General features: G+C 36.2%; 1 protein-coding gene across 3 annotated transcripts in view; it reads right to left on the bottom strand.

Annotated features, from left to right (window-relative positions):
• Positions 1 to 7105: 7105 nt before the first annotated feature.
• The window catches only part of PLEKHA5 (pleckstrin homology domain containing A5), a gene marked incomplete at both ends in the record, with an annotated part of 157512 nt that continues 140892 nt past the window's right edge, over positions 7106 to 23725 (bottom strand). For 2 of the 3 annotated variants that reach the window (XM_080616384.1, XM_080616385.1), the window contains 13 exons: positions 7106 to 7200; positions 8350 to 8492; positions 9312 to 9433; positions 10769 to 10927; positions 13441 to 13650; positions 14997 to 15112; positions 17381 to 17498; positions 19201 to 19247; positions 19470 to 19581; positions 20605 to 20706; positions 22016 to 22165; positions 22300 to 22380; positions 23472 to 23534. In XM_080616384.1, coding sequence (XP_080472510.1) covers positions 7106 to 7200; positions 8350 to 8492; positions 9312 to 9433; positions 10769 to 10927; positions 13441 to 13650; positions 14997 to 15112; positions 17381 to 17498; positions 19201 to 19247; positions 19470 to 19581; positions 20605 to 20706; positions 22016 to 22165; positions 22300 to 22380; positions 23472 to 23534 — 1518 coding nt within the window. Of the gene's footprint in view, positions 7201 to 8349; positions 8493 to 9311; positions 9434 to 10768; positions 10928 to 13440; positions 13651 to 14996; positions 15113 to 17380; positions 17499 to 18060; positions 18250 to 19200; positions 19248 to 19469; positions 19582 to 20604; positions 20707 to 22015; positions 22166 to 22299; positions 22381 to 23471; positions 23535 to 23725 lie in introns of all 3 variants that reach the window. The other variant, XM_080616383.1, reaches the window with a different exon arrangement.

Raw genomic sequence — 23725 nt, 5'->3', positions numbered from 1 at the left:
CATTATTAGTGCCAGGTATAGGCAATTTGTTCACTGGCCGTTTAAACGTCAACTTTCCAGAGAATGGAAAATAACATCTTCAGTGAGGATTCCAACTGAAATAAGATAAAGTTACTCTAGAATAACTTAAGAAAATAAGCATAGCAAAATCCACGATCACAGGGACAAAAAGGTATTGTGCAGAATAGATGTGATGACCCACTTCTGAGATTCAGACGAGTATTTATAGTTTGCTTTATTAGAAAAGAAAAAAACTGACCACCTTATTGTTAAAATACAATGAAAAGTTTCAGGAAAGACTTATCCAGCACCACCACTGATTATAAATCTTCCACTCTGCTTCTCTATTCAGTCAGGATAGAAGTCAAGTCACCAGTCCAAGTACTAAAGAATTTAGTAGATCTGTTGCAAACGGTGTAATCCATTACCGTTTGTCACGTATGTACTCCTGGTTACTACATCTAGAGGATCCAATAGGGTGGGTAATAATTCTTTCCCCGACTGTCCAGTTAAAGAGATTTAAATAGAAACAAACTGTTTATTTTTTTTCTGATTTCCTGAAAATATAACCTCCCTGTGTTCATTTTATAACAGATATATGAATGAGGAAATAGTAACTGAAGACCACTTTTTCCCCCTCAGTAATAATATAAGCCACGTTTGGGTTTCAGCTGCCTGGTGAGGTCTTTCTCTTTGAGCCAGTCCACAATGTACAAAAACTGCCAAGACACCAACTATAACTTTTTGAGTAATGTCACTTTATTAAGGGACTTAAAAGAATCACATTCTCTAGTAGTCTTGGAACAATGCAAGTGGTGAACAAAAGACAAAAATAGATGTAATTGGTTCTGAAAAGCATGAACATCTGTAGAGAATGTGTTGCATTATTCCTAAGGACTCCTTCTTTCGGAAAAAATACCCCAAAACACGTTCCATATATACAAGTGTCAGTGCAATAGCCAATAAAGCAATCCAAAATATAAAAATATCCTAGATACAAACTTAAGATAGATGTTTCAAGGCTGACAATATCAGTATTCTGATATTTCTATATCTCAGGAGTATGATCACTAGGATGAGTTATTCTGATGAGGTAAGAGGCAGGAGATGCTCTGTGGTAACACAAAGCCATACATTTTTTCTGTAAGACACAAAAAAATAGAGCACCCAATGAAACTGCAAGTCTTTGCTGCAAGCACCCATGGGAACTGAAATTACAGTCTATGAGCATGACTACATTCCTGCACCATTTACCTTTGCTGTCTTTGCCAAGTTATACCAGCAAAAACTTGCTAATTCTTCCACCCTCCCCCAGCTTCAGTATAAACTGCATGTACTTTGCAGATATACCCGTCAACTGCTTTAAACACAGACAAGATCTATAAATGTCCAAAAATCACTTAGTCATTCTTTCCTTTATTGGTTGCAATTCTTTTCTTGGCAGCAAGGACAGAAAGAGATTGCAAAGTTTGACAGCTGAGCAGCATTCTTAGAAGGGTTAGGGAGAGAACAGGGTGTGTTCTGTTTGCTTTGCCCCAGGTGTTCCAGTGATGCCACTGAACTTAAACCTCAGCTGGTTGAGCAATAAGAAATAAAATCACATTCCTCCTCTTTGCTCTGTGTTTTGGATGGAAGCGTGCACCACTTTGGGGCTGCTGTTCCAAGAAAGGAAGAAAGGGCATTTGGTCAGGCATTCAGCTGGATGCTGTCTGCCTGCATCATGATTCATCTTCTTTCCTTCTTTCACTATGACTCTCCAAGCTCTGCTGCTAAATTCTTCTTCCTATTTCTCCATTTTTTTTATGAAAATGGCAAAAGGACAGGTAAACAGACAATGCACTTTGTGTGTTTGTGGCAAAAAATGCTGGGAAGAACAGGTAGAGCTCAGAGGGGCAGAAGAGTACAAGAAACACAAACTCCTATGGGGGAGCAATGGTAGAGAGTTGATTTCAAACTGTGTCTCAATCTCAGGCACTCCTCTATGGAAAAGCTCAGTTAATTATATAGTCTGTAGTACAGCAGTATTAATTTGAACAGGGTATGATTTCTATGATAAAAAAAGAGCCGGCAGTCATCTTACGAAACCTGCCTTGCCACTTCATGGCACACACACTCATTGAAGGAAATGGCAGTTGCCTGAACCTTTGAAAAGATTTCTTAGCTCTACATCCTAGACTCAAAAGCTTTCCTTAAATCTTTTCATCAGTCTCTTCTAAACCTCTTTTGTCTCAGGCAAATTCAAACAGCTGTGTGGGATGGAAAAGTAAAGCTAGTAACATCTGTACTGTGATGACACTTGACAAATTATTTCAGGTTTTCTTTCAGTTTCTGGGAGATGCTTTGCAGATGTCAGAGCCTCAAGGAATCATCACACTTCTCTCTCCTTAACCCCACTGAATGTGGCATTCACTATTGGCAAATACCGAATTACTACTTGCCACAGCCCAGTAAGACAGGCTATTACCACTCAAGTAAACAGGCAGGGAATGGAGGTACAGAATGACTAACTGATTATTCCAACATCATGATACAAGTCTGCCAGAGTCAGGAGCTGAACCTGTATTTCTTGTGTCTCAGTCTCGGGTTGTCTTTTTGTTCTGTGTTGCAGCCTTATTCTTTCCTGTAGAGGAAGACTGGAATCTCTTAAGAGTCTCTCACTGCTACTCTGGTCGTCAGGTGATGTCGTCAATGAGACAAGAATTGCCGCATTCCCCACATCAAAAGGTGGAACACAGTGTGACATCTGTTTGCTGGAAGAAATACTAACCATACAAGTCCTTAAGAACATCAACATTTATTTAATATGATATAAAAGAAATGGGATATGAACAGTCGTATTTGAACAATAAGTGGCTTCTTATACTTACATCATATTTGCTCATTGTATAATATATACACAATGAACATAATTACATTTGTACACAAACTAAGTACTGGATTGAAAACCTGCTTATTGCTGTACACACCCTAACCCAATGAAGGAAAAGCCCAGTACCTCAAAATACCTACACTCCATTTTATTGAAGAAAAAGTAACCACTAACATTAATGCATATGTTGACAGAGGTGTGGCAGTAACTGCTGACATTGCAACCTGACCAAGAAATAATTACAGCAGAAACAGGACATATTTTACTAAGCAATAATAAAAATGGCACATTTTAAATATATCTATATGTATATATATATAAAAATTTTACAAATAAAATGTTAATAAATTGTAATGTTTAAAAAGTGTAAAACAAGGTTTAGTGGTGGCATGTAAAATTAACCAAATTATGCATCTAAAAGAAGCAAAAAAGTAAACTTATATGATCCATAATTAAAAGAACACTGAATTCGGGAGAATATCAAATAAAGTTCTGACTGTAGGCTGCACATTAAAAGAGCCTTTATTTTATGTGCACAGAGATCATAGCAGCAAGCTGGTATCGGGAGAACAATCTGAAGGTTGTTGAGTGTACATGTGGGCCATTTAAAGCTCTCTTGGAATAAACATTTTCCAGGAAGTGATAAAATGATGCTCTGTGGCCAAAAGCATCAGAACTATGAATTTCATAGATTTAAAATATACTGTACAATATCTTCTCATATTTTCATAGGCCAGGTCCATACATCTCAGGCATGAATTGTTTCAACAGAAGCCATTAGTGCTGAAAGATAGACATAGATTAAGTTACTCTATTTTAGCAACAACAGAATATTGTGCAAAGCAATTCCTGGGATTAAATACAGCAAGGAATTTCTGGTCTCATCCTACCAGTAGTTATCAATGGTGCAGAACATAATAAAAGTACCTCAGAAATCAGTTGTTTCCAAAATCAGTTTTCCTGATGAATAATACTGCTTCAAGATACATTGACAGCAAGAAGCAAAACTGAGCTTTTTTCAGATTTACAGAGCTTCGTATGAAAGTCTGTTTATTCTGAGAGTTTTATCCTGTTGTACACAGCCATCTCCATACATTCTTCATGTACAACCAGTAATAATAGTAAAGTCCCTAACTGCTCCTACAAATGACAGGCATGGTTTGAAGAGGATGCAGTATTGTTCAGTTGCTACTCTGTAATGGCAGTGTAGCTGTAAAGGTGTTCTGAGGTTTGAGTGCTCTAACCCAGAGCTAGTTAGACTAGCTAGAGTAATTGCTGAAAGGACTTCTATAAATAGCTTTTAACAGTTCATTAGTAAAAGTGTTTCTAAGCTTTGAATCCAGGTGCTGTATAAAATTTCATTATCCCTCCATTACTCAGTGTAAATGTAATGCTTAAAATGTAACAATGTTAGTGGTATACATCCAGATTTGTCTCTGCAAAGCAAGAGCTGTGACAATGAAAGTAGCTTTGTATTAATGGGTTTTTCCTTAGTCCTACAATATCCTGTGCCACCAATTTCCTATGCAGGATTCCCCTGGCAACATGCCAGGGGTATCATTTTACTAATTGACCATAAGAGCCAAAAATAGGTATTACCTCATTATTCTCTGAAATCTACCATACATTTTCCAGATGCTGCCTGAAAAATTTGGTTGCATATGAACAGGGCTGATCCCACAGCTCTAAAATTCCCTTTTCTGCACAGGCTTTCTTGCATCTGAGAGATACTGAGTTCTTGCATGTTAAAAAAACCCTATCTTTCAGTAAAGCACAAAGCACTGAAATACAGGGATGACAGCCCCAGAAGGTAAGGGGCAATAAACACTGCAGGCAAGCAGACTATGCTTCATACATATATGTATATTAGGCCCAGGTCACAACATGAATTTGTTTTGGAGCTCCAACCAACAGAGACATAAAGTGCAGCAAAGAAACGTGGACTGCATATGCACACAGATGAATGCTTTTTCCAACTCATCTAGAACACTCAACAGCCAAAATGGATGCTGTATTTTAAATTCTGGAATTCTTTCTTCATTTTAGCAAGCATTAGTTTTACAAGTAGCCACATTTTGTCATAATCCATTACGACTTAGTTGTGGAATTGTACTTAACATGGGAATGTTATAGCTGCAATATTACCTGTGCAGATACACAACACTGTGGGGATGTCAAGGATTGGGCATTAGGTTAGGCTGAGATAGCTGGGGAAAGATGAGAGAGTTGGGCTTGTTCAGCCTGGAGAAGGCTCTCGGGAGACCTTACAGCAACCTTCCACTACCTAAAGGGGCCTACATGAAATCTGGAGAGGGCCTTTTTACAAGGACAAGTAGTGACAGGACAAGGGGGAATGGCTTTAAACTGACAGAGGGAAGATTTAGATTAGACGTTAGGAAGAAATTCTTCACTGTGAGGGTGGTGAGACACTGGAATTGGTTGCCCAGAGAAGTGGTAAATGCCCCATGCCTGGCAGTGCTCAAGGCCAGGCTGGATTTGAGCAACCTGGTCTAGTGGAAAGTGTCCCTGCCCATGGCGGGGGGTTGGAACTAGATGATCTGTAAAGGTCCCTTCCAACCTAAACCATTCTGTGTTTCTATGATATTAAGTTACAAAGCAGATCACTGTAAGAATGATTCATTTTTGCTAGTCTCGTTTTCAGCATAAATCCTCAAAAAAAAAAAAAAAAAAGGCACTTTCTGATCTGACCATTGGAGCTGATGACAAGAGCTGACAGCAGCTTAATGTAATTGGTAATAAATTTTTGGTGAAGTTATGGGTTGTTTCCCCTTTCAAGACACGCATGTTGTGGCTACAAACAAAATTCAGTAGTGCAGTTTCAGTTTCACTACTGGCCTGAAACAGAGATGATGGGATAACGCTTGTCCTACTTGAAAAGATGTATGAGAAATGCACATGTATTATAAAATGAAATTGAAAAGCATTAACATAAAGCAGCATTTCCAGAAAAACTGAATAGTCACACTTATCTTTTTCAAACAGTTCTGCAATAAAATTCAGTATAAAACTACAAAAGTCCAACCTAAATCTAATCATGGCAGACTGCACCCATCAGGAAGTCAGCAACACAGGTGTCAGTACTGAATGTGAACAGTGCATTTTACAGTCTCTTAAAAGGAGAAAAAGATTAAAATATTTTTTTCTATTTTTTAAAGAATATAAATAGTTTTCTGCCCATAGTTTATGCAAGAAAAGTGTCTCTGATGAATAATAAGCCTAATTTTGCAAAGATGAAAGCTTGGTGTTGAAGATTAGGACAGTAAACGAAAAAATGCATTTTCGGATCTCCTCTTGCTAAAGGACTGAAAACATCTTGAAGTTTTCTTAATTTTAAAGTTTTCTTAAGTTACATTAGCTATGGCATTTAACATTACCATTGAAACAAAGCTCATTCTTTTAGCAGAACTCTTACTTAAATAAGTACTTCTGACAACAAAGAAATGTGGATTGATTTAACTGCTAATAAAGTGCTGAAGCATTCTCATTGGTATTCTATTAGTTTCTTTAAACACTTGTATGTTTAAAACAAATATGCTTACTTGTATTTCCATTTCCATTCATTAAGCGGGTAACAATACAGGCAGGAACATGTAAATCTAGCCTAATTCATACTTTCTAACTTTTCTAACTAAGAAATCATCTCCTATGACAAAGAAGAAGCTGTGTAGGACTACCTATAGAAATAATAAATACATGTGTTACATTTCTTCCACTCATTTTTTTCCCCTTCTATTTGTCATGCCTCAGCCATCCATGGTTTAAGTCACAAACTCTGCTGGGGCATTAACCATTGCTTCTTATGCATCACTAAAAGATCTAGCTCTAGTTGCCTATTACCATGACTGAAGAAGCATCAAGATTCATCTGCACTTGAGCACTGATGCTCATACCTTATCTGGGTATCTAATTGTAACAGCTTAGGTCTCTCAAGTAATTCAAAGGGCTATTATCTTGCCTGTTGTAGAGAATGTGCTTGATAAGCCAATTAGTCTTTTCTCTTTGTATTTGGAAAGGGAATACGTTTATTTCAGGCAAATCAATACATGTATTTGTTCTGTTTTCTGTTTAGTTTATATTCAGCACTGCAGGTAACTTTGTCTTGCCAAGTATTGTCTACAGATGTTTCTCAGAAAAATAACTAGAACATATGTACTTAGAAAAACATAAGGAAAAGTGGCACAAGGGGTGGGAAAAGAAAGACGTACTTTTCTGTTACTATACACACATGAAATGTGATCCTTCTGTGAGCTGTGTCTGTGTAGATGGAGCTGGTGACAGTGAAGATTCTGGTGAAGAAGGCAGACTTTTCACTGCGAGTCATACAGCAAGATAAATAAGAATACAAGTTACAGAAGGCATGATTTCAAGCCATAATAAATATAAGCAGAATCAAATGAAAGTTACACAGTAAAGACTTAAAAATCTGATCAGCACAATAAGCACAACTTCAAGGGAGAGCACAGCTGTTCTCAAGAAAGACCATTACTCAGACCTGTGAATGACTAGTAGAACACCAAAGGAACAAACGACGGACACATGAATGTTGATGTGTAATTTATGTTGCAAAGGGGGGGGGTAGAGGGAAGTAAAATTTAACTAGTCAGGATAGTCCCAAACCCACCTTTCTATCCCAGCTCAGATTAAATAAGCGGTTTTTATTCTGCTGAGTACTATAAAATGTATTTACAAGTTCTGGTTTTGATTATCAAGTCACGGAAAGGATTGCTGACTGCACTACATAGGTTCATGTCACCTTTTATATACATAAATTGAACCATGTGGCTTACTTAAATGCTCCCATCACCAAATATCCTAATGATGTCTTAAATTCTATCTTCTTCCTTCCTCCCCTCCTTCACACTCCCTCCTTTTTTTTTTTGTAATATCTCTGCAAACAATTTTGCTTTATTCCAGGCTTCTCTTCTTGCAAAGTAGTTCACAAAAGTCATTTTACCAGTCAGCTAGTGTTTCCTGTTTCTTCATCTTTTCTTATTCCTGGAAACATGACCAAACTGGGGTCTTTTACTTGCTAGTTCAAAATTTACTAGATATATTGGAAACTCAAGGATTGCTCAATCTTGGGCCATCACTTTGCAAGGAGGTAAGGGGAAACAATTGAGACATACCCAGGATTAAAATGCTGTTCTACAAGATGTATAGGGAAGGATTTGTTCCAACTAACCGCTATAGTATGACTCAATTTCTGGCAATAGTTATTTAACTCCCTGAATTACATGCAACCATAAAAGCTACATTAAAACCTCACAAAACTGGAATTTCTGTAGTTGTCCACTGGGAAAATATTTTTCTCTATGTTATAAAACCATATACTTGATATCTAGACTAGCTCAGCACTTTCAATTCACAAGGGTTTCATAGCATCAAAAGACAGTCAAAATGAAATGAAGTTTTACATACGTACTGTGAAAGTTATGCTTTAGTCAAACTCTTTTCCATACCTGCTGTTGCCTTATTTCCTTTTGAAGACTGTGCTAATTCAAACGAAGACATAATTCCTTCTTGTTTTTGAACACTAACTACTTCACTTTCTTCTGAGCTGGTTTTGGGTTTGTGGTTTGCAACTGTGGTCACACTCTGCAAGCTGTTTAAAAAAGCACAGTGTTTAGGACTTGCTCTAACTTAATTTCAGGTGTTAACCACTAAGTATAGGAGTTACAATTTAATTTTCTTCTGTTAATAGAAAACAGTTGCAACCTACAAATTTGTGCAATGTAAAGTCAGCACGTATTTTGAAACCCTTCTCCTTGTAAAGTTAAGAGTTAAAAAAACCCAGAAAGTACTTGAATTCCTTTCCTTTACATACTCTTGCAGTTTCTTACTGTGTGATATCTATTTTGCTGAAGGGTGCTGCGAGAAAGTTATGACCTAATGTAAGAACAGTCTTAGAATCTGCAGTGCAACTTACATTACCATTACGAATCCTTAAAGAGGAATATGCAAGGCAAAATGTTAATCTAATTCTGCAGTGCTCCAAAATAGTGAAGTAAAAGTTAAAGCAGGAGATATAGAATAAGCTGTTTAGTCTGCTCCTAAATACCAGTGGTAAAGGGCTTGCTGTGGAAGCCCTGGCATAAGCTTTCATAATAAACTGATACAAAGCTTGAACTGGCATTACTAAATACGTTTTGTATCCCAAAGCAGCAATTATGAAGTATTCTGTTTATAACTGGAGCAATACTTGAAAATATACATTATTTCACCGACCAACTCATTACCTCTTACTGAACCCCTTCAGTGGTTGGGTTTCTCACTAGATTTCTTTATATGTAAACCACTCAAAACCATACGAATATACCTTTTAAGTATTTAAGGCAGTATTTCATTAGTTGCTTGGTCCAGTCAGCTAATAAATACAGCATGCGAGCTTAAATAGCCTCTGAACATCTTGTTTTATTTTTACCTTATATCACCATCACGTGTTTCTTCCAACTTATTTTTCTTTTCTGATTTCTCTTCATTACTCACTTCTTTTGAGTCAGATACAACATGTGCATCTGATAAAAGATCATCAGTTTTTGTCAGCTATAAAAAAAAATCGAAATCATGAAACAGAAAGCTGTAACACACACTGAATGGCAGATAAGAAATACAGTATCAGGAAACAGTTTTATTAACAGACAAATTTTGCCATCATGTATACTTAGTAACTCAGAATTACCTAACTTAAGAAATTTTTATCAATACCATTCAGGTTAATAGAGTTATCCTGAACCTTATATCGGAGCCAATGGACAGGGGTTGGCTTAATAACTTCCAGAACTTCTCTGAACTCTGGATTGCAGCCTGCCTATTTTTTCATGCTATGCCTCTTCACACTGGCAACAGACTCCAGCTACTGATATTGTGAATAAGCCTGAATACTGCTCTTAAAGGTCTGATTGGATATAGCCAATAAGTGTATTACATAATTTTCCTTTATAAGATTTGCATACTTAGCAAAGTTACAGAACTGCAACAGAAAGTGTTTTCAAATAACAACAATAGATGTTAATTATCTGATTTTATATCATTCTCCATCAGACGTATGTTTAGAAAAAGCTAAATATAAAACAGGAAAACAAAAGGAAAAATGAGTGAGGAAAAAGAAAAGCAAAGGATGATTAATTAAAGAATATGGATAGAAAAGAAGAAAAAACCCTCTAGACAAGATTGGAAAAAATTATTAAACTATGAGCAGGGTATGATTATGTAGAAACAACTCCAGTAATCTATTCCCCATAGTCAGTCTGATTTTGCTGTATGTTCAGGGCACTTTAGTACCAGAAACACCAAGGTAACTCACTGCCAAGTGAGTCTGAGACTATTTCAAGACAGAAATCAATCCAGTGGCCAAATAGTACAAACTACAGTTACTGCCCACTTCCATGTATAAGTTGTTGTGTCAGGTTTATTCTGCTTCCCCTAAACTATTTGATGCACTATAGGCAACCAAACAAAAGTCAGGTGTATTAAATGACTGAAAAAAATCCTACATTGGGATATCATAAGCACTGAACCAGCAGTGATTACTATTTAAAGATGCATTACTTATTATTAAAGATGCATTAATATCAAGTTTGTTTCAAAGAAGTAAAGAAAGATTTGTACTTTTCCAATCAATCAAGACAGTAACAGAAAAAGTTAAGTAAAATGAAATTTAGGAAGACCATATACAGGAAAATTCAATATATCAGCTAGAGACAGATCTGATACAATTCTGTATTCCTCCACAGAGTATTTATTATATCCAAAAGAAATCTTAATCTTCCAAGCAAAAGGAACAGGCTCGATTTCCCATACTCTGTCTGCTATCTGTGGCTCAGAATTTTTCTACTGCAAGACAGGCAAGGTACAGTTCAATAAGGGTCAGTTTAGTACCTCTTTAGTAAAACCCAAATGACTTACTTTTTCTCCATCATGTTTTAGACGTGCTGTTTCTTCTCCAGGACTCCCATTATTTTGTTTCAAATGATTTTCTTTATTGGTGCTCTCTAATTCCTTCATGTTATTGGATACTGTATCATCTTTTTTTCGATTCTGTGGAACAAAATTGATACACAGATGTATTCTTAAAAAAGTTATCAGAATTTCAGTTCTGAGTCTTGCGCTGTCCTCTGACTGTGATTAAAAAAACTAATTACTTAAAAAGAGAGCTAAGTATACTACACTGCAATAAAGAAAATGGAAATTGCCAAGAACTTTTTTCGTACCTTTCAGAAGAGTTCAGTCTAACAATCTTTTTCTCTGTCAGATTATTGTACTTTTTGCACCTGCCTGCCCCTCCAATCTCCAGGATTACTACTAGTCACCTTTCTCTTCTGAGATTTCATTCTTACTTAACTCAGTCACACACCAGCTCAGAAACATTCTTATTTGTGTTCATAAGCACTGATTTTTTAAAAAAATATCCACTGCACAGAGGTTAATTTGATGTAAAAATTTTGAGGAAGGACAGTAGAGGTGACTTAAGATCATGACCTGCGCATCTTGGCAGAGTAGCAAACTGAACTGAAGTGAGGTTCATGTAAATCTCATCAAACTAAGCACGAGGGCTGAGAAAAACGGGAGTCATGAAAGCAGTAAATCTTGTGGCTGAATTCCTGTTATTTAGCACAAGCACTCTGTTAAGAGGAAATTCCATGTAAGTCAGTTCACAAATCTTTACTTTCCTAACTGAAGTATGCACCCATATTATACACTTCTCCCAAACAATAGCAATTGTGAAGTAGCTTCCTTTTGTATATTGGTAATGATTTAAAAATTACACAGTAGGCTGTTTATGAAATGATGTTTTTTTCCCTCCAGTTCTTAAATAACCAAACCCCAGCTGAAAATTGACTTTCAGCAGTTAATGCTATTGCACCATTTTTGTGTATAGAAATCAATAGGCATAGAAATCATGCTTTCAAAAATAAGAGCTATTATTACTGCATTGTAGTACCTCATCTTGGGTCTTTTTGCCAAATAGCACTCTGGAAGAATTAAAGTTGTGATAGAAAGAGTGATTTTGTAGCATGGACTACTAGCTAAATATTCAATTCAGGCACGTACTCACTTATTCTATAAATTTATCTCATCCATGTAGCACTGATCCCACAAAGACGACTGAGTAACATGCTGACATGAGCAAATTTCTTTTGAGTTCTGTGTAGCATGTAGTGCTGGCACAGAGGATTTGGCCATTTCTCCCACTCTGCTCACAGAGTGCTGGCTAACCAGGTATGACACATACACGACTGTAGTTTCCTCACCTTAAGGTATGAAATGACACCATAGGAAAACGGTAAAGCTCAAACACCTCTGTAAAAACTACACAAAGAAACATCTTCAAAGCTTTGCTTTGCACGTCTTCTTCTTGAGAAAGGCAGTGTTAATCACAAAAATAGTTGCAGGAGCCCCCTTCATATATAGCACTTATGATGTCAGCCCAAATACAGATGCTCTAAAGCAAAGGCAAAACTTGAATCCAGTGTCTTCTGGGGATCAGTGTTGATGAAGGAAAAGTAACTTTTTTGTATAGCTTTGAACGCAGTTAATCATGCTCAGGGGAAAAAAAACAGACCTAAAACCTCTCTGGAAATACGCTGACTTCTTAACAGTGCAATGTATTTAATCTGGTTTTAGAAAATCAGATGTTAAAATGCCTACAAAAACATAAAAGAAGGCATGGAGTGAAAAAAAAAGTAAATAAAAATAAAGCAGCAAAATGGTCTGAGGAAAAAAGCATGAGGTATGCCAGAGGATTTTTTTTTTGGTTGGTTGTTGTTGTTTTTTTTTTTTTTTTTTTTGGGTGGGGGGAAAATAAAGGATAACTTTATTAAGCTATTGAAAAAGAAAGCTAATTCTTACCAGTTAGAAAGCAGTAGGCTGTATAACATCAACTGCCCTGGGTTTGGTTTGTTTTGTTTGGTTTGGGTTTTTTTAGATGTATATGCAGGGTAGTATTTCCTGGTTAATGACAAGCAGTTATATCTTTCTCTTCTCTCCTCACCCATTACCCTTTAATAAACTCAATTCTTTGCCTTAACAAAAGGGAGGGTTCTAGTTTTATGTATTTATGGGCTCAAAACACCACAGCAAAAGAGCACTAGTTAAGAGCTATCATCATAAACATACATTCCTACCTAAAAATGTTACAGATTTTTTAATAGATTATGTGGCAGAACAATCTTCATAATTTATACATCAACCAAATCATGATCCTGCCTGACACTGCTTTTTGTCACAGAGCTTGCAATTTCATGTTGTTTGCTGAATTTGACAAAACCCCCTGTTAACAAACATCACAATGCATAATCTAACATATGTGGATTTGAACTACTTATTTTCCCCAAAGACAAAGAAATGACTTCTACCATCATAAGGTATAAGCATGAAGCTTGTCATCTCCCTTTCTCTTGTGTCTGGCAGAAAATTGTGATTGTTATTCTATACAAGCAGTTTCAAATAGACATCTGTGGTATCATTTGATTTTGGAGAGAGAACAATTTTTAAACTGATTTTTTCTTTTAACTGGACACAGTGAGGTTTTTGAGTAATGTGGGACCCACCTGTGCCAATCTGAATGGATTATCTCTGACAAACGACAAATTCTGTGAGGGAGACTGATCTGAAACGCCAATAATATTGAGTCCTTTTCTCTTCTCTCTCAGACAAGCTTGTTGGTGTCTCTTTATTCTTTCCATCTGTTCCTCCACAGTCATTCGAGGCCGTGTGCTTTCTGCAAGACACAGCTGCTCCACTGCACTTCTTGGTCTTTCCTTAAATGGGAGGAAACATATATATGCGTGTATATATATATATATTTGAATTTAAAAAGCAAGGTTTTAAAACTGTTGAGCTTGTCAGAGAAGATCACCTAATGGTTTACTAGAAAGCAGAAAAATAGCGAGGAAGTAAAGATCTAAAGATCTCTTGCGTATGTGAAGAAAGCAAAAGAAACAGTTATTAATAAATGAATACGGAAATTCAAAATAAAATGAAGGAATAATTTACTTATTTGAACACTGACATTACCCCCATCAATGATAAACATTAGAAGAATGCTAGATGCTCTCTCAAAGCCAACCTATCAAGTTGAAACTATTTACCAGACATTATACAACAGGCAAACACAAGTTACTTGACTAAGACAGAAACATAATCAAAATTTAATGATCCAGGATGCTTATATCAGTTGGTCTAACAGTGATTTCTGCTTTTTATTTCAGGAAAAACTACAGCTGGGCATCGTTTAACGGGAAGGGCAGACTGAAACAAAGTGAATTCATCACCAATTAAAAATGCGTAATTCTAAGCATTGTATTATTCCCAAAACATCAGCCATCACTATATCTACTCTGTTCTTGAAATTCACTAATTTTCAGATAGAGCTGTATTTTGTAGTACTTTGTGAGACAGAAACAAATAAACAAACAATTACTTTGGGCTAATCAGCTGCATTCAGCACATTCACAGTAACTGATTTCACTTCTGAGAAGTGGCATTCTTTCTCCAGTCAACAGCCTGGGAGTTTCTCTCTCCTCTCCCATTCTTCCTACAACTTCTTTTATTCATGCTCTAACTATAGCAGAAGTTTTCCTCCCTTTTGCATGAACTAGATTTAAACATCTGTCTTCAACCCGGACACTACAGGACTCTGTAATCTGAAATTTCAGGCTTATTACCCACATATTGCTTATTGTATCCTTATTTTCTGGCTACTTTAGGCATTTCCCAAATCATTTTAGTAATGAAATAAATATAAGACAGTATTTTAAACAGGGGCTGTTAAATTTCCCCAGAAGTCAAATACAAGTCCTTGCAAGTTTTAATCTAAGATGCTTCCTATCCTTTCAACTCAAGCCTGAACTTCAGTAGCTTAGATTCACCATTACCACTTACTTCCTGCCCAGTCTGAGTGTGTCTATGCAGTTTAATGTACACAGCCTTTGTAACTTTGTCATTCTTTCTGCAGCTGTCTCCGTTAACCTAGTATATTATATTTTTATAACAGTGACTATTTTGCAAAGAAAATTAAAATTACAACTTTAGAAGCAACTACAGAAATTAAACTTAGAAATGACACATCACTATCCATCAATGGTCAAAAGTTATTTTGAAGTACCGTTCTTAGCTCTATCTTCTTATTCTTCCTCAAAGTGACATAGGAGGCTATTGTTGAAGATTCCGGTGTCGGTGATTTGGTTCTGGGCGGTACAACTCCCACAGGAAAATGTGAGCCTGTGAAACAGTAAAGCAACATACTAACATTGCCAAGACACTTTCTTGCCTTCTAGGAAATATGTCTTGTCAGCCTTGGAAACTACTGTTCAAAATACTGCAAAGATCTTAGTGCCTAACTATCACCTCTGTTAAGGTGCACAGGCAGATGACTAGCCTCTAGCCTGAGGCTAACGAAACAGTCTGGAGGTATTTAAATGCCAAATCCATCATTCAAAACTAATACTAGAAAGCAAAAGTTTGGGTCTTCTACAAACATAAGATACAGCAGAACTCCATTTTCTTTTTGTGTCACCTTTATGTACCACTCAGGTCATAAATATTCTGCTCGCAGACAGCTGTAAGGGTTAGTTTACATTGTCCCATTAAAACATTTCTCTTTGTTGACTTTTGAAAAGAGAGGGAAAGGGCTGATATGACAAGTGTCTAGTAGAGTAATGTGCACAACAAATTACAAAAACAGTTTTAAATTTCCTCTGAAATGTACTGATTTTTAGAGCCACCCCCAAACAGCAAGAAAGAAAAATTGTAGAGAGGAGCTGCCTCAGTTTGTTCCCTTTCCACCTTATAAACTGTTAGGACAGAATGGCATAAAAATGTTTGTTGAAACACCATATAGTTGTAATGGCATATGGACTATACAAAACCCCAACCAACCAGGAATGGTTGTATTTTTCCTACTGCAGGGAATTGTTAATATAAATGAATGCTCAGAACAAGACATACCAGTTCGGAAATTCACATGCTGAAAAGCCTGGGCCAGATGATAAAACACAGCTATGATAAACCAGATACACTCTGTTGTTTAAGAAGATAAAAAGTCTCTTGCTGCTTGCTACTGCTGCAGCTATTCTCTTCCCTGTCCCTAAATATTATTTATATTAGACGAATTTGCATTATTGCCTTCCCTCACCGAGGACTGTTTTTCTACAAATGGACATAATAAAATTATTTCTGTCTTAACAGAAGAAGACAGAAAGCAGACTGGGGTGCTCAAAAAGCACCGGTTCGCTTTTTACACAGTCAGCACAGGCTTTCTTATATTGTGATAATTACTCTTCCTCTTGTCATAAATTACTCTAAATAACCTGGAACACCACAAGTCAATAAACTAGGCCTGTTGTCAGAAGGGCAACTTCCTCAATTTAGGTGGCTGATGATTAGCATATCTCAGGCTAAGCCTTGCGTTTTTCATCACCAATGTAAAATAAATTTACTATCTATCTTAAGTGAATATTATAACTCAGCAAATACCACAGTGAATTTGAATTGTCTAATTGTCTGGTAAGTGCAAGCTTAATTAAATCACAGGGCCATTCTCATTGCTCACACCCAAACTGTTTGCTAATTTACTTTTAAAAGCCTCTGTTACCATTCTGATGAAAATAATATCCTTATATGATCATACTTCTTGCTCAAATTCTGGTACTGTTGCCCGAGCCTGCTATGGGCATACTTAGTCCAACTACCAGAACAGAAGGCAGTGATCCTGCTGGCACTGAAAACATCAACAGTTAGGATATAAAAAATGGGTAAGTTTAGTTACTTTTTCTAAAAGCTCTTAATATGGTTTTGGGGAGGTGCTCAAGTGCTTTTCCTGAAGTCACCTTTAACAAACTATTCTGTGTGTTTTAACAAACAGAATTGAGAAGCGCTTCCTGGTAAAAGACTCTACCAAGCAATTAGTTGCTTTTATAGAAGCTAGATGAAGAGAAGAATCTAAAGCATTTAGCAATTGCAAAGACCTTTATTGTCTGTACACTCCAAGGTCGTGATCATTATTCCTATTATATCAGAGGACAGAAGGCAATTCAACAATTACAAGATTAAAAAAAGAAAAAGACATTGTTTCCCTGCCTTATGAGAGCCTGAAAATTCCGTGGTGCTGCCTTTTTGGACGTTCCAGCAACATAACATTGGGAGCTTGATTCAAAAACTGAGTAATTGTTCAAGAGCAAGAACATAAAATGGGTAATTGTTCAAGGGAATGGTGTGTGGGGAATGTGAGTGATGTGATTAGACATGGTGTCAATAAGGATTTCAGGGTTGTTGGTGAGTGTAATGTTTGATTTTTCTGCGGTGTAATTGACTGAAATCTTTCTCGTCATGTAATTAAATCATTATTTTATCTGGAAACTCTTTCATCACATTAAGAAAGGGACAGGCTACAAAAATATGAAAGATGATATAGCTTCCGTAACACAGTTAAAGCTTTGTATTCCTTGTGAAAAGGCTGAAAGGTTGTGAACACTATGCCTGGAGACAAACCTTTAGCAGCAGATTCTGATTCTGAAATTTGTTCTGTCTTTTCTTCACCATTAGATTCATCCACTTCTGCTACTGTAGTTAACTCTGGTTCACTCTTATAAAGTCTATAATCAGGACCCTGAGGAATGGCAAGTTATGAGGTAAATAAACAGGCATTTTTTCACAAACATTTATGTCTTAAGACTCAGAACAGTTACTTTGTGACAACTCTGCTCTCACTTTAAGACAAGGTTTGATTTTTCAAGTGCCATTGCAGCAGAATTTCTTTGTAGTTAATTATAGTAACAACATTTGCAGACTTTCAGAAATTACAGAAAAAACTGCCACAAAAATGTGGAGGGGGTTTCCCTCCTCCCCCATTTTAAAATGATCTTCAGGAAACAAATTGTTATAAGGCTTCAGCAAAAACTGATTCTGAGCCTAGAGTTCTGTAAGAACTTGTGAGCAGAAGAATCTGCTGAAATGTACTCAGATACAAGCATTTAAGTCTTAAGACATTTTATATATGCACAGAATATATGACAGGAAAATGTGAAGAGCAAATGATGGAGCTAGAAATAAAAGTAAGTAAACAAAGGCAAAAACGTAACACAAAAGTAGCCAGATGACAAAATAAAAATTGTGACTCTGCGAACAAAGGGGGATGCTTCAAGAACAATGTGGCAATTTAAGCCACTTACACAGTAAGATCCATTTCTCTGATATCCTTGAACTTGGTGAATCTTCTTTTCTTCTGGCAGATGTACTGGGCCCCTGCTATAACAGAGCAAGGAGCTGCTATCACTGGGCAGAGGGGGGATTATGGGAGGATGCTCTGTAAAGTCATAGGACCGAGGGAGTGGAGGACGAGGTGGGACTACTTCCTCTTCCTAAAGATTGTAGAATAGTCACCTTATTTAGATGTGCACACCTGTTACAATTATTTATAACTTAAAGAGAAAAATATATTACCATAGCTATGCCAGCTATAGATTTTGGAATTAAAGGGACAATGTCACACCAAAAAAATCCAAACAAAAACCCAACCAACCTCTCTCCCCTCAAAAAAAAGAAGGCCAAGATAGCTTTAGTTTCTTCAGGTTTCTTTGGATTGTTTTGCTCATTTGGTTGCTTTTTATTTTATTAGCTGCACCTGGACTGAAATACTTCAATAGTTTCATTATTCAGCTTCTCAGGATTTTCAGTTCTAACACCTGCCCTTTCTGTTGGCCACATACGATCTCTGTATCATCCTTTTAAAAATTAAGTTCAATATCTTTTTAAAGATTTTTACATGGATTAGGCTTTTAGAAAGTTCTGTAAGCCAGATGTACCTTGCAGATATTTTAGATAACCATGACAATGTCCCTTTAAAACTGTAACTTCTAGCCAGATTTTCAGAGGAATTGAACATTTGGGAGCTCCCACAGTTTTAGCTGTTCTTGTGAGTGCTCTGGCCATCTGAGAACCAGGCTTGATACGTGCATCAACATATAAAGCAATGTCTTTCTTCCCATGAAAAGTGTGGTGGGTAGAAAACAAATCCATAAATTGGGGTTTATATTTCTAGGGAAGAGCCTACGGAGAGGAAAAGGTGAGAAATGGAAAAGAGAAACATACCAGTGAGAATATAAAGAACAAATACACAGAACAAATGAAAGTGTTAGAATTACTAGTGGAGATATAAGCCTTTAAAACTAATTCATAATGCAATATTTCCACAGAAACAGACAGAATAAATATTTCAGATATCCTTAAAACAATTATAATAATGTTAATTTTTATTATAGGTATATCAGAAATTCAGTGATGCTAAAATGGTAAATATGCTAAAACCATACCTCATTTTTGTATTTAATAGCTGCAAATGCCCTTGATCCCATGATGCCTGTTTGGGGGAGGGGAAGATGTATAGAAAGAAAAAGAAAAATTGTTTTCAATAAACAGCTTTTAAAATCTGAACTATAACCTATTGCTATTAAACAAATACACAAAGCATCCACTTCCTTTCTCAGCAAACTGTATCATTTTTTCACACATATGGAGCTTGTCCTTTAAAAATGTAGATGAGCTAATTTCACTTTCTGCAATATAAAAACAACCAGCTTACCTGCCTCTGAACAGCTTCTTTGCTGTTTATGTTTACTTAAACCCTCCATGACATCTTGAATTCTCCACAGTTCCTTCTGAATCTGAGCACGCTGTATCCCTGCTGACTCAGTCTGCCAATAAATAAACAGCACATATAGGAAATAAATTGGAATACCACTTCAAGCAGAAAAAAAACCAAACAGAAAACCTTTTCTTTCTTTAGACTACACTGCATATTGTTCCCCATAAAACACAGTAATGACACTCTCCTTTCCCATAAAAGTGCAACATTCAAATACTGTCAGACACAAAAAGTGTAAGATCAACTAATTTCATGATGTGTCAGTCAATTCAACAGCAATTTCCTAGTTCAAACTCCACTGATGAATAGTATTCTATCTACTGTCTCCAAAGAAAACCCAAGCAAACTTTGCGCAGGAGACCTGCATACAACAAGAGAAAAGGAATCAGCAGTTCCAACCCTAAAATAGGTGGAGATGAACATGGTGTTTGCATACTAGCATCTAAAATGCGGGCGTATTCGCATTCATGGTCATGCATACTTTGGACCGCAGAACACAAATTTCTCAGCTCTTGGGCTTCCTTGTAATCTCCCTTTCATAGCTGCATAGAAAATCAATCCCTTTGAGCAAATATAGCAAAATAGCCTTTAATACCTCCCAGCATGGACCACACCCATCTGCTTATTCCAGATAATGAATGCACATCTCTGTGCATGTGTGTGGGGTGTCTCAAAGATCTTACAAATTCAGAACTTACATTAACCGTCCAATCCTCCACAGAACAGCAAGGAAATAAGATACACATCAGAACTCTTGATATGCAAGACCTGAATCAATGCCTAGAATATTTTTATTCTAATTTATTGTCATAGAATGATTTAATTACATTTTAAAATATTCAGTTAAGTGGAAGGATTTGTGTGAAGATTTAATATGACTGTCATAGCAACTAAGGTCTGAGAAAACTAGTCTATTTTGGACCCTGAAACACTGAAACAGAAACAGGAGGCTTCCAGACACAGGAAAACCAGTGTTATAAACTTCATGTCACCCTTTTTTTCATTTGTACAGTTTTTAAACATAATCACAGAAAATTAGTGACTTAAGTGTACTTCAAGACCTGTGCCACACCTGAATTTCCCCAAGCCGATCGAGTTGGTCCTGCATATGGTTCCTTGTTACAGTAACATCATACTCCAATTTATCATATTCTCTCCAAGCTCTTTCCAGTTCCTAAAAGTATATAACAAAAGTAAAGAATTAATTATGCACATTCAAATATACTATTTTTCTTTATTCAGTGGCATGAAACATCTAGAAATAATGAATAAATTGGTATCAGCAATAAATAAATACTATTTTAGAGAACGTAGTGTTTAAACAGCTTTCTGATTTTCTAATCATCCTGAATGGAATTCAAACAAACAGCATTTTGTCTTTTCACAAACAAAAAAAAAAAGATAGGCAAGGGCAAAATCTTCAGAATATGTCAGTGTAGTCAAGCAGGCAGGTGGGTCTTAAGCTGTCCTTCCACTGAGGCAGAAAACCCACAAAAATGGATGCAAATTTGTCTCTTTTATCACATAGAATACGTATGTGTGAGTGCACAGCATGTGCATGTATACGCAATGTATTATGCAAGGCAAATGTAAGTCACCCAACCCTGCCTGTTGGCAGGGTTGGATGACTTACCAGTGAATGCTCCAGGCCTACTAATACACCATTATTTTACATATGTGAAACTACAAACGCCAGAAGGGAGAAGGTGCAAAAAGAAAATCTTCTTTGAGGTCAACTCTGCTATCTCACTTTTGAAGCCTACATCAAGCAATTTACTCAACTTAGCATAAATTAAAGAATTAATGAGGGAAAGTATATCTTGAGGATTTCCTTTTCCCAATTCTGTTTTCCTTGTCTAGCAAACTCCTTTTACCACATAGTCTAATGTTCAGACTAAAACCAGCATTTCAGTGTCTATGTTGTTTCAATTTCACCAGAGCAAACTACTGGAATTTGACACTGAAATACCTTCTTGGAGTATATGTGTAGGCAAAAAGACTCCTTGCCTTGTCATTTCAGTGTAGAAACCATCATGAGGTGGAAAAGGACAATAAATAGCAATTCCCTTTCTTTCTTTTCATCCTGCAGCTGCTTTTGCTAAAAATAAGTCACCTATCTGACAGAATACCTGCTAAAAGTTTGTGCTTGCTACTATTTTGTCATTACATAAAATGGCTTATTTGCATTATTTATTTCTTCTGTAATTATTTTTTCATATTATAAATACAAAAACCAATTAAACTCATTCGGGAAGGGAGAAGGGGAAGGAGGGGAAAGGGAAAAAGAAGAAAGACTACTTGATGAATATGGTGAAAAGATCACATTCCACCTGTCTTTGACAAAAATACAAGCAAGTAAAAGACAACTGAGTTTTGTTGGAAGGTAATGCAAAATAACCAAAGACAACCCAATTAAGAATGTGAGCACGAAGACAATCATTTCACACTTCACTGAGTTTTACAAACAAGAATGTATTACTTACTGCAGTAGCTCGCGATACTTCTCGACAAGTGCTAAGTAGTCCGTTCTGCAAGTCATCTCTCTGTAAGACTACATTTTGAATGGCTGCGGGATTATCTGCATTCATTTCTATCTCCTGACTTGCTGATAGCAAAGCTTGCTCAAGCGTGTACTATTATAATAAAAAGAATTATTTTTAACGTTCTGCATCACTGGGCTGATTTTCGTTTTATTTCAGTTATCAATGTTCTGATAATAAGCATGTACAATAACATCCACTTTAGGTAATAAATACAATTGTCCTACTTTCTCCTTGTGTAGCTGTTGAAGCTTCTCCTCCAGAGCTTGTACAACTTTATCTTGTTCGCATAAATGGCTAAGCTTAGCCTAGTAAATAACAGAAAATTACCGCAATTAGGGTTTAATTTTTAACATCTTCAGTAATCAAAATGTAACTTGATAAATCCTTACATGCAACTATATAAAATATTACCACAAAATATGAATTCTGAAACTATGAAGACATCAGTCTTGCACTTTCAAATTAACCTTAAGAAACCCTCTTAAGCTACTATGAAATAAGTGTTGTTATAACTTGAAACAGCATTGCTTAAAACATATTCTATGATTCTACAGCTAATCTTTACAATGAAATACTAGGTATTAAATACTGTTTTACTTTACATATTCCTCAGTATTACAAAGAATATTGTATACATCAACAGTCTTTCCCATGACTGATTTCAGATTGTAGTTTTTAAATACTTAGTTACTAGTATCAGCCATGCTCTGCTCTGTTTTAGCTCTGACAGAGGCTTGGCTATGACTAAAACTATTATACTCCAGCTCCAGTTTGAGCAAATAACTATCCAGCGCACTCTAACAAATTTGAGTTTTGTTTTAAAATGACCTTTTTCATCCAATTAGTACTGCTCTGACTTTTTAGCTCTAAGATAACACTGGAATCCTGCTTTCCTTTTTACTTGAGATAGCACGCTTTAAACCATGTCTACTCTTCATTGCATTGTGCAAGCATGACTAGGCGTGTATGTATGTTTCACCACCAATTTTACACCAAACCCCTTTTCTTTTATAACTAGCAACCCAATACCCTGAATGGTAACTACCCATGCCAAATTTCAGTTTTGGAGTATCAGTCATATTTCCTGAGAAATTACATCCCATGCATATAACTGAACTACAACTATGTTTTTCTCTTCTAAAGTAATTACTTCCTTTCTAGCAGCAATTCACCTTTTAACACATATGATATTTGAAAGTTCAGCCTAAAATGTAATACTTCCTGCAAGTTAAAGGTTATTATAAAAAGAGTCTTATGCACCTTAATTACACAGAGCAATTTCTGTTGGTAACTATATGAAGTGAATTTCAAACCCAAAAGTCAAGGGGGATATTATTATCAAAAGAAAGAAACAAATACCAACATTCCCAAGGAAGAAGAAATACAAATGACTTACATCAATATCCAGCTCTTCAGTTCTATATTTGTATAGTGTACCCCTACATTCTTCTTGTGTTAACTATAAGGAAGAATAATATTGCCATAAAACAACTTAATTGGACTATGAAAATGAAACTACCATTCAGCTTAAGAGTTTCAATTCACAAATCAGCTTTTGCTTGAAAGTCAAACATACCACATGGAACAAGATATTTTTAGCCGATATACATTAATGAAGATAAGTAAATGGAGTGTCAAGCATACTGTCCG

This window comes from Psittacula echo (genome assembly GCF_963264785.1).
Source record: "Psittacula echo genome assembly, chromosome: 1".
NCBI lineage: Eukaryota > Metazoa > Chordata > Aves > Psittaciformes > Psittacidae > Psittacula > Psittacula echo.
Note: the sequence above shows the minus strand (reverse complement) of the source record. Positions and strands in the feature narration are given on the sequence as shown.